The 12,236-nt window shown below is 38.6% G+C and overlaps 1 protein-coding gene across 1 annotated transcript in view; it reads left to right on the top strand.

The window, feature by feature from the left end:
- Positions 1–233: 233 nt before the first annotated feature.
- Positions 234–12,236, top strand: part of adamts15a (ADAM metallopeptidase with thrombospondin type 1 motif, 15a) — a 28,994-nt gene continuing 16,991 nt past the window's right edge. The window contains exon 1 of the mRNA XM_084415304.1: positions 234–1,485. Coding sequence (XP_084271430.1) covers positions 550–1,485 — 936 coding nt within the window. The 5' untranslated portion in view covers positions 234–549. The remainder of the gene's footprint in view (positions 1,486–12,236) is intronic.

Here is a 12,236-nt window from a genome sequence, read left to right as displayed (position 1 = left end):
TGGGAAAATAATATAAATGTTAGGTACCATTAGCTACATAACCTATCCTTAAATTATGATTATATCACTCCCTGGTGTTTGAAGGTTTTAGAAAATGTATATATATGTCTATAGTCCATGTGCTGTCCTCCCTTGCGAACTTCATATCATAAGAGACTGTTTGGATGCTGTAAATGAAGTGGGAGGGAAACCCGGCTCTTGGAGCGCTGCAGGCTGATGATGCGAAAGCTCACACAGTCACAAGTAGTTGCAGGCTTAACCTTAAATCGAGAAGCATACACAGTGAGCGCACTCGAGCACCTCCCCAAAAACTTCTGATGACAAGCGCTAGATGTTTGCACATGACGCGCGCACATAAAGACGACAGATGAGTAGAGCCGCTTCAGTTTACAGGTACAAGAAAGGGATGGATCACAGACCGGCGGATTTCACACTTTATGGACGCGCAAAAGCAACATTTTAGTGCAACCGCATCCTGGAATATTGTTGCATCCACATCTCACTCTATCTCAATTTGCGCTTTATCAATCAATTTTCTCGCGCACAAACATGTTTTTGTGGCTAAGGTCAGTTCTTCTTGTTAACGTGTTCTATGCTCAATTGGAAAATGTGAATTCAATGCAGAGTCAGTTTTGCGTGCCCGTAAGACTGAATCATGTCAAGAACAGTTTAGTCGGTGCAGAAGACAACACGTTGGAGCAAAAAGTTGTATTTAAAATAAGTGCATTTGAACAAGATTTTGTACTCGAATTACAGTCGGACTCCAGCTTCATTGCTCCCGGTTTCTCGACGCGCGCCGACCCAACTGCTCAAAATTCCGCGCACAGTGAAGATCTGAGCCGGTGTTTTTATGCCGGTGAGGTGAATTCTGATCCATATTCCTACGCAGCGCTCAGCTTGTGCAAGGGGCTGCAGGGCGCATTCGGTTACGATGGCTGGGAATATTTCGTCAAGCCGGCTTTTAACGACACCAGCCGGGAAAATGTGGATGCGCATGTCATCAGACGCAGATCTAACGCCAATATGGGTGGAAACTCAACGTCAAGGTGCGGCGTGGACAGCGATGTGACCCACACCGTTGCGCAGTATTTGGCGAAGTTTAAGCACATGAAGGAACACATGAGTAACATCACCATGTCAGTTCTGAAAAACCGCTCGAAAAGATTCGTCTCCATTCCGCGTTATGTAGAGACATTAGTGGTGGCCGATGAATCTATGGCCAAATTCCACGGTGATGACCTCAAGCATTACGTGCTGACCTTAATGTCTGTGGCGGCTAAGCTTTACAAACACCCCACCATTCTCAACTCTATCAACATCGTGGTTGTCAAGTTTATGGTGATTAACGAGGAAGAGAAAGGACCCAAGGTTTCCGGGAACGCGGCGATGACCCTGCGTAATTTCTGCACCTGGCAGAAGAAGCTGAACAAAAACAATGACAAGCATGAGGAGTATTGGGATACGGCAATCCTATTCACAAAACAGGTAAGGGGTAATGCGCGTTTCGTCAATAGGGGGCAGTATGAGAATCAGTGAATATAATGATCCGGCTAATGTATCTTCTGGTAATTATATCAAGATGGCTTGCAACATGAAACAAAACTGAACACCACTCAGGCGGCTGCAATTTACTTACCCAATAATCAACCCAATTTAGACATGATTTATGATAACGCTGTAATCACATCTTTTAAGTCCAAATGTGCACTGCATAAGTATAAATATGGTGTTTTAATCACGCGTTGTTTGTAAAAAAAACGAACAAAAAAACACATGCTTGAATGAGTTTTTATTCTAACCTAAAAAAATTGATATCTGAACACATATTGGTATACAAAGCTTTTTTAACTTTGAAATATATTTTGTGTCTCAAAGAGTAATGGGCAGGCTGCAACAAGAGCGGCCTCTCCAGTTGCCTTATGTTTATAAGTATTCTTAAGGTCATGGGTCAGGCCTGCCTTGGAGCTACTGCCCTGTATCGCACTGTGAGTAAGAATGTGTGCTATGAATCACCAGAGATATTTTGCTCATTGATCTCATTGTACTTTTGGAGCATTATTTTTAATTGAAAGCATTTAGAGCAGGATTAGCAATGATAACTGATTTGAGACTGGACATATGTCTTCAGATGGCAGGTCAAATTAGCATTGACATTATGTCAGAGCTAAAAGTCATTTAAACTCTTGGCAGGTCTGAGAAGATTATTTTGGGAGAAAACAGAAAGAGTGTGATTATTTGGAGGTAAAGGGATAGTTCACACAAAGATAAAAGTCATTTGCTCACCCGCATGGATGTCGTTCCAAACCCCTATGACTCTTTTTCTTTCATGGAACCCAAAAGGTGACGAATATCTAGGCCACTCTTTTTCATACCGTTAAAATTAATGTGGAAATGTGCTGTCAAACTCCAAAATGACAAAAGGGGACCATAAAGGTGACCTTACTCATGCACTATATTTTAAGTGTTCTAAAGCCATATGATTTTTTCCTTTAAATTTCAGCTTGTTTTGCATCCAAAACTACCACATGGCTCCAGAAGATTTGGAATATAGTGCGCTAGTCATACTAGTCATGTAATTATCCTTTTATAGTCGATTGTTTTTTGTCAATTTTCAACATAGTCTACCTCTTGTCGCAAAATTCCAAAACTGTACCTTCCTGTACATGCAATTCACTGCGGTTTCCATCTGAAATGAACACTAGTGGCAATAAAACACCAACAACCTTTATTCCGTTACATAAATTGTGATGACGTGTAAATTAAAAGATAATAATCTTTATTGGTTACCTAACCTGTATGAAATTCTGCTTGTTAGTGTCTGTAACATCAACTTCCTTCAACTTCACATCTTCCTGCCCTTATTTAACCCCACTGCAGAATAAATGTTTCTCCTCACAAATAGTGCATTGTTTCCATTCATTCCAGCTGTTATCAACTGTTTTAAATGACATTGACCAGGGCAACACTGAGGAATGGCTAAGCTTTGCATTCAGTCTCCAGTCTGTCAAATTATGCTTTTACTCACGCAGAAACTCCTTCTTTGCACCGACTCACCCTTACTAACCCACATGAACTCATTTTAGGCTGTCAGCTGTTTTTTAGGAACACGTGTATGTGTGAAAACAGCTCCAAATACGGCAGATGAGTGCAACCATTGTATCCTCTGGTAATCTGCTGCAGTTACACATGACCTGAGCTGGACATCCAGACCAGTTATGTCTGCCTAGTCTGGATGACAGCTGTAGTGAATCATTCTAAGAGGAGTAAATGTTTTATTGTTTCTTCTCCAAAGGGAACTTATGAAGCATTTTAGCAAGAGAGCACAGTTACTCCCTACATTCTTCCACTCATTATGTTCATTACTCCCTGTGGACAGAGAGATTGTCGGGTTTCTCCATGGTCTTGGATGAGTCAAGATGATTTGGAGAGGGGCTAGACTTGTACATCTGCTAACCTACATAAAGGAAAAAGTTTCCAACCTGAGTAGGTTGTGATTATGCAAGTCTCCATAAATAATACAGAGAGAAATATGAATGAAATGACAAATATTGATTGATAGACAGAAGAATGAAGGAATGTATGATAGATGAACACTATAGCGGGTATCTGTTGAACATACTGCATCTATAAAAATGTAGATTTCCCTGACATTTAAATGGAGATTAGATCTTAATGCATTGGCAATCCATCGCATTAAAGAGCTCAAATCGGGAGATTAGCAAACCCAGACATTTTTGTGCTAGTTGCTATTTTCCATTCCGTTAAAACGAATGGGGACTGGAGCTTTCAAGCTTCAAAACGGACCAGAAAAGGATCATAAAAGTAGTTCATATATTTCTTACAAGTCTTCTGAAGCTATTCACTTATAGCTTATTCACTTTTCCTCTCTGAAAGAGTTCATGCGAGAAGTAGCACTGTCTAATTTGTGAATGAATCATACTTTTGAGTCAGATCTTTTCAATGAATCAGTTGAATCATGTTTACAGAGCAGGTTTTCAGTTGATTTGATCAAGAACCAGCCTGATCCAGATCTTGAATTAATGAAGATAAGAACTTTTCCTCCCACAAAACTATAATAACTTCAGGAGACTTGGAATGTACTTTATGGTTCTTTTGCATCCTTTTTGAAGTTTTAAAGTGCATTTGCTTGAATGGATAAAAATTGTGTGTGTGTGTTTGTGTGTGTGTTCAATAGACAAAAGAAAGTCGGTTTTGAAAGTCAAATTGGTTTGGAACAACATGAGGGTGAGTAAATGATGACAAAACTATTTATTTAAGTTGTTTATTTCAACAAGGCCAATGTATACAAAAGAGTTAAAGGGAGTTTCATACATGACTTTGGGAGATACACTAATGGGAAGTGTCCAGTTTCGAGGGGAGCTTCCCTTAACCACAGTCGCAGCTGTGAGTGATCTTTACCCCTCTTTCTTCTCCCACCCTCTTTCAGTCTGTTCCATTTAATGGAATTAAACATTTAATGAGGAGAATCTGAGAAGAGAGAAAACCTACGTGGACACTGCATCTAGGGTGCTGCAGAGCTCCAATACCAGCTGCAGCCTGGAAATCAAATGACCAGCGGTGTTAAGTCCAGGTTCAGAAAGTAAAAGTCCTCCTCAGTATTTTGTTCCAATCACCTGGATTTGCTAATTAGCACAGTTTTTCAGCCAGGAAATAGAACTAATTAGTGAAATCAGCTGGCTGAGTTCATGGGTGGAATAAGCATATGGCAGGACTTTTACTTTCTGACCCCTGGACTTTACACCTCAGCAAATGACATAGGCCTATCTTTTTATCCATCCTGGTCTGTTGTGACCTAATTTTCTGTCAAGTCACCTTTAAGTCACCTTTATTTATATAGCGCTTTTTACAATGCAGATTGTTTCAAAGCAGCTTTACAGTGATAACAGGAAATTCATGCACCAAAGATTGTTTTGGCTGTACAGCAGTGTCATTGTCTAGCTTAAGTAAGTTCAGCGTTGATTCATTTCCACTGTAAAAATCTGTTATTAATTTATTAATTCAGGGGCTGTTTAAACGACACTGTTTTCAAAGGAAAACAGAAAACATTTAATGCGTTCTGGCTGTTCATTTACACGACAACGGCATTTTGGTGGCATGAGAACACAAACTTTGAAACAGGCTTCAAAGGGCAAGTTTTGAAAAGTATAATGTTATCATCTCTGTGTAAACTTCAAAAACGTGAATCTGTGAAAACAGCGACGGTATGCACATGCGTCTAGGCACACGCATATGCATATGTGCATATGCATATAATGCATATGTGCGCAGACGCGTAGTCTTCCTTTACAAAGTGAAGTCTTCCGTAGTCTTCCTTTCCCGCCAGTCCTGTGTAAAATACAATGGCACGCAAGGTTTTTTTTCTTTTCTTTTTTTTTTTAATCCAACGTTATCGTGAGATGCAGAGCGGAGCATAAGAGAACAACGGAGTCTGAAATATCTTTTTGCTTAAAAGATCTTGCTCGCCTCTCAATCGTTCAATTTCAAAACGGTTTTCACAGGATGAATTTTGAGTTCGTAAGCTTTTGAATGATACCTAATCTATGATGATTACTAAAATATGTGATATGAAAAAAAGGCAATAAAAAAAAAGAGCACCAATAGTCCTGCTAGCAGGACGTGATAGTTAATTAAACCTGTTTTTCTCAAAATTCCGTTCCTGAAAATCATAGCGATCAGCCGACTTCAGATAACCATAACTTTTGTTACCGACAAACGATGAAAGAAATAAAAACATTGGGATTTGGAAAGGGCTTGAAACCAGCTTTAATGGTATCAAAACCTGCAATAGGTAAAATTTCACCATGTGATGGGTTTTCCCAGATCGCACCACATATAAACATAAAAATGCTAAGTAGCTTATTATGTTAGTTTTTTTTAGAACCACACACAGTTTATATCTGAAAGTAAGTAAGTAAGATATTGTACACTTCATAACAGCTAGAATTTATTTTACGGCTGCTTTTGTGACAGTTTATATGCTTGTTTAGCAATGTGACAGACTTGATTCGTTTACTGAAAGTATTAAAAGGCAAGGAGAAGACTAATTGTACTGCACACTGCTCAAGGACCTATACCATGAAGGTAGCTGAACAAACTCAGGGTTAAAGGATTAGTTTGAGTTGACAAAACCAAACCAAACCAATCAGGCTTTGTTGATGCCATGAAGCAGCTCGTGAACTTTCTCTGTCAACTTTGATCTTGAAGCTATGAACCAAACCCCTGCAACAACTCAGTGTTATTGGCACCAGATCAAGAGAAAATATAATTTAAAGTTGTAAGTATATGTCACAGCCTTTTTTGATTCATTTTGGGGAAAGTCACCTGCGTATTCTACGTTACACTACTGTATACAGTGACCCTGCTAAGGCCATAGTTAATTGTCTAAATGCTCGTTTTTGAGATATTCTTAAGAACATGTCCAGACAGAGCAATTTAAATATATTATTTCTATAGGCTATACAAAAAAGGACGATATAAATAGGCTGAATAAGCTATAGCATGTTAAATGGTGGTAGCCTAGTCTATGAAAGGTACACCCCCCTAAGCTCACAGAAATGGTTAGACCCAAGTCTTCAGTAGCTAATGACACTGACCCGTTCAAACTGATTTTTAACGTGTATTTCACGCATATTTTACGTGTATTTAACGTGTTAAATACGGCTTGAATACGTGCTGATTTGGCCAAAAAACACATATTTAACGCGTATTTCATGCGTGAAATACGTGTTGACGTGTTAAAATTCACGTGTTTTTGGCACTCTCGGCTTTCCATACATTGCCAACTACTTGCCTGGCATGCATAATACAGCATTTTTAATATTTTTCACAGATCCGTGTGAACAAGAATAATTTCGATAACGTTGTCATCTGTACAGACGGAAAAAAACGTTTCCGTTTTCAGTACATCGGTCTGTCAAATAATGTATTGGCATCAAAACCAGCAGTGGATTATTGTAGGTATTTTTATTCACCAATTAAATATTATGGCAGTGAGTATGTTTTTTTTAAGAAGTACATTTGTTGCAAGAAACAAGAAAAGTCTCAAAATGAGTCATTGTTGGCCAGCCATGCAAAATTACCACAGTTCATGTTTAATAAAAACCAGAGCAAGAATTGTAACTAGGCCACTGTTGCAAGAGAGACTGAGAGTCATGCTATGGCAACATGAAATGTAACCATTACAATAGTGACATAAGATGGATTTACAAAACTTTACATGCAACTTCAGCACATGACCTACAGTTTACAGTGTACACGTGTTGTTAAGAAGGCAGTTACAGTTATAGGACCTTGAGGCAACTAGTATATTGTCAGCTAGTGCAATAGCATTAAGTACAGCGTCACAAGTTTGAGAACTTGTTTCAAAGAATCAGATGACTGTTGTTAGCCTCCCAGAAAATATTAAGACCTCCGATGCAAAAGCCTCTAAAAGCCACCTATGTCAAAAATGAGATAATAATATTGAGTGAATGCTCTCCGCAAATAGTATATGTTCATCAAATACTTTCACTTCAAACTCACTAAATGCCAGCCTCAGCCCATTCAGAAATGTCGGTACTTGGGTAGAAACCTATACATAGGAGCCTGATAAAAATGTTAATATTAAAGAAAATTTTTAATATAGACAGGCTTAGAGGCTTTTGCATCTGAAGTCTTCATATGTTTACTTGAGTGTGTAAAGGTGATGTAATTCAATCTACTTTACATAATAATGTTTGCTTTTTGTGTACATCTATACAAACTGCACACCTTGCTGAAGGAATTATTCTTGTTTGTACATACATCTTCATACTCATATAGCCTACTTGACATTTCATGTAGAGCATAACTGTAATTTTATAATAGATCCTTGTGTTATGTATAATTTGGGTAATTGGTAACAGCAAACCAGTTGAAAAGTTTGACTCAACAGTTCATCATGGAGACAGAAAGGCGCATCTGAAGTTTATTTGCATTTAAATGCAGCCCCCGTCAAAGGCATTTGTCAACTATGTGTGGCACTAATGAAAAGTGAAGGATTTGTGCTTATAGCCAATGCATTATACTTTTTAAATAAATAAAATTGGAATTTTTTTCTAAAAGGGTAGGATACTATGCATAATATACATAACATATAACATATATGCATATAACATTTTTTTCAAAAATTACAAGAATAGTACTGGATTGCAGAAATACTACACCGAACAAACTGTCACATAACATGTTAGGGAAAAGTAAATGGAATAATTCCGGTGCTTCATGTGCTTTTGAGCTAATGTCAGGTTATTTGAGAATGTGCTGTATGATTACTTAGGCTTGCAGTTTAACACTTAAAGGCCCCCTGAAATCAAAATGTAAGTTTTTTAGCTTTTAGTATGAATATGTTAGCCTTAATGTTTTGAATAAGATGGTGTGTTCCAAAACAATGACTACATTCTCATTTAGAAGATATAAGCATTCAAAACTTACAGTCTCTCACTTCCACTAAAATGGATCACAGATTTTTATGACATCACCGCAGACTTCAGCTTCTCATCACATCTTCTGTCCAATCAAATGCTAAAAGCATCCCACTCCCTATGCTATAAATACCACCTGGCTAAAGTGACCGCTGACACGTGATGGAGCAATATGTGCTGGAGATGTGTGTTCGGTTGCTCAAACGCTTGAGTTTTATTCCGTTTTCCAACTGGCTGGTTAAGAATGAAATGGCTAGAATTTATTCACACCTCTACTATTGAATCCAATGTATCATCAGCGCTCGGATTCGCTTCCATGGTGCTGTCGAGTACAACTTGTAGTCTGTGAGGTAAACTAAATGCTATTGGCTAATTTGAAAACGGGGAGGAGCCATTCAATATGTCCTGCCTTAGCATCCTGTTTCAGTAGAAATTATGTCAATGCATCATACAAAGCTGCGTGACAAGGCACTTCAGTGGGCCTTTAAGTGTTTTAATCATATCTGCCAACTTGAAAAACAAAATGCTTTAGTGGGGTCTATAAAAGTTAAACATGTAGGCCTGGTTTCACAGACAGGGTTTAGATGAAGCCAGGATTAGGCCTTAGCTCAATTAGTACATTTAAGTAGCTTTTATAAACGTGTCTTAAAAAGAACAATACTGGTGTGCATCTTAAAACAAAACAATTACATATTTTAAGATGAATAAATGTACAAGATCTATGCATTTGATATAAACTTTTTATATCTTTTAAGGCTTAAAAGATTTATTATCCTGTGGCTCCTTCTAGTGGGCAACATTAATATCACAGCTTAGAATTTGCCGCCTCCAGAGCATCATAAATTCATGAAACACATTAAATTCAGCTTGTTTGCTCAAATTTGTTCTCTGCGTCATTTAACACTAAAGAAAAGACTGAATGTTTATCAAATGTCTAAAGCCCCTTTCACACAGCGCGATGATCCCGGCAAATTGCCAGAACGCCTTCTGTGTGAACGCAAACACGACCCGGGAATGATGCCGGCATCGATGCCGGGTTGAGGACCTAGTAACATTACCGTGTTCAGTCCCGGAACGCGCGCTGTGTGAACAAAAGCCGTAATAATGGCGTGTCGTAGTGATGACGCTGAAGCCGGGATCGTTCGCCAGCTGTGAAACGGTACGTAAATGCGCAAGTTTATGATCGAATCAGAGCAAAAAATGCACAAGTGTGGTTTCTCATGAGAGAAATCGCAGCTCATAAGCAAACTTAAGACACTGCTGAGACATTACATGTCATGTATGTCACGTGTCTTTACGGGATTTTTACGTGTTGTGTGTGAACGCACTCTCTGATTCCGGAAAATCACTGGCAGTGTGAATGAACCAAAATCAAATGAACCCGGGTCAAATCCCATGTCACTTTATCCGTGTATTTTCCGGAATCTCTGTGTGAAAGGGGCTTAATATGATGATCATGAGAAAACTTTTGTTGTCAAGGTCACAAGAAAATTAGGTCGAGATCATGAGAAAACAACTTTTGTTATGTTGAGATCATGAGAAAACAAGAAATAAATAATAATAATGCATGGTCTCTTAAGGCTTCCATTGCTAATGTTGCCAGCATCAAACATTTGCACAATCCTACATCTGCCTTTGCAGCTATGTTCCTTAGTTGGCAAACTAAAAGTCACCAACAGCCTTGGGCTACATAGGCCCATCTCCTATTTTTATATAACAACATATTTGGTTTGAAAATGATCACTAGCTTGGAGCTTGTTGACTGCCATGTGAGCTTGTTTTTTGCAGTCTGTGTGGTTCTCAAGTTCGTCACATGGTACGATTGAAGAGAAACTCTTTTATTGAGCTTTTTGGGCAGTAGAGAATTTGGAACAAAATGAAACAACAACAAAATGGCGAAAACTAAATCTCTCAAATAATAATTGGGAAATACACTGTTGCAATCATTAGAAAAATCATCTCAATTTTGTAATTTTGAAGCCCTACAATTTGATTGCTATGTGGCCTGTATTTAATTATGCGCTTGTTTGCACAGACACTCTGTTGGAAGTGTACATCTGCTTGGGTTGCTAACCATATAACCACTATCGCCCTGCAGGGGTAGAGTTAAATAGTTTATCAGAGAAAGTACAACAATGATCTAGATAGAAAGTGCGAAGGAAGGCAAGAGTTAGTGAGAGAGGGAAAAGAGAGAGAAATGCACATATGGAACAGTTTGGATTTTATAAAGGCATAATGAAAGTCGTATGTTTGCAATGTTGGATGCCAATTGGGTCAGCGCTGCTTGTGGAGAGTATGGGCAATACTCCCCCCCCCCTCCTCCTCCACCCTTCCTCCCCCTGTTTTGCTGAGGATAAAGAGATTTCTGGCCAAGAGGATGGATAAAAAACAGTGGATAGATAAGTTACTTGAAATGACTTGGAAGTCTCTGCTCTCACTGCTTATCTAACATTGTGAGAGCACTGGACCAGTAGCTTAACCAGGACCTGACAAATATTTTGTTTCCTCCACCTGGCACAGGCAGATGGCTAGAATCCAGTGAAAAGGCCCATACCTTATTTTATATTATCGGGCACTTGGAGTCTGAACTGAGGGTATAACTCAGTGGTGTAACATGAAACTGATCAGATAATATCTTAAATGGTTTCTGACAAATATTGCATGAAAAAAACTAAACCTTTCACCTCATTTGCTCTTTTCTTCATATTTCAACCAGCAGTCCAAACAGATTTTAGATCCAGGTCACACAAGTACAAGTTTTTCAGAACAGGGATCTGGCCTACAGTGTTTCTAATTTTTAATCAGATGTTTCATATTTCCACTGAACTTAAACTTATTTTTCCCTGAATGTTTGTTGTAATAGATTGTGTATAGCAGTCTACTTTATGGACTACATATGACCAAAGTAATGAACTTAACACCATAATTGTGAACAACTACAATTGTTCATGTTCTTTAGTAATCCAATCAGCAAACCGTCTGCTTTCAGATTGTTTGTGTATACTTGTAACTAGAGCAGAGTGGCTAATTTAATCACTAATGTGAAGTTAAAAACCCTTAGAACAGCTGGTGTTGAGGTAGTGGAGAATGGAATGATTTAGAAAAAGAGGTCACACCTTTCCTGTTACATGCATTTGTGGGAAGAGGCCATGTTGCCTTCATGTAATAATAGGCTGCAATTTTTTCCCAACTCTGCTGTATTTTCATCCTGAGTGTAGAGTCAGGTCATGCAGAAAGGTAGGGGGAACGCCGAAAGGTTTTTACAATTGGTCGTGAAAGCAGCCTGTTAGGGTGTGGGGTAGGGTTAGGGTTTAGTTTCTGTTGTAGCATTGTGTACCTTTTTGCACGCCCATTATGACCTGCAGCTATCCCTGTCTCAAAGATTAGTTGTTACACAAAATTAAGACTGAAAAATGCACTCCCAACCACTTTATTTCTGGCAGATGCCTGACTACAGGGAAGTTCTTTGACCTGTTGAATGTTTGAGTGAGGCAGCTATCGTCAGAAGGTCTAAAAAGATTCAGAGGACTTTGTTTATGATTAGCCCCATGATGATCATTGGGAGTTAGCAGCTGGATTCTCATATATCAAGAAATGTAGAGAAGATGTGAGAACTAGGTCAAAAAAAAAATGAAAAAAAAAAATGAGAGAGACCAGAAGAAACCCCCTGTCCTTATAAGCTATCTTGGACTTTAACTAAATGACTAACAATTTTATGTTTATGTATACATATATGAGTTGTTGCTCACACTTGATTTGTAACTTCAGCCTAGA

This window comes from Rutilus rutilus, assembly GCF_951802725.1.
Source record: "Rutilus rutilus genome assembly, chromosome: 7".
In the NCBI taxonomy this organism is placed as follows: domain Eukaryota; kingdom Metazoa; phylum Chordata; class Actinopteri; order Cypriniformes; family Leuciscidae; genus Rutilus; species Rutilus rutilus.
Note: the sequence above shows the minus strand (reverse complement) of the source record. Positions and strands in the feature narration are given on the sequence as shown.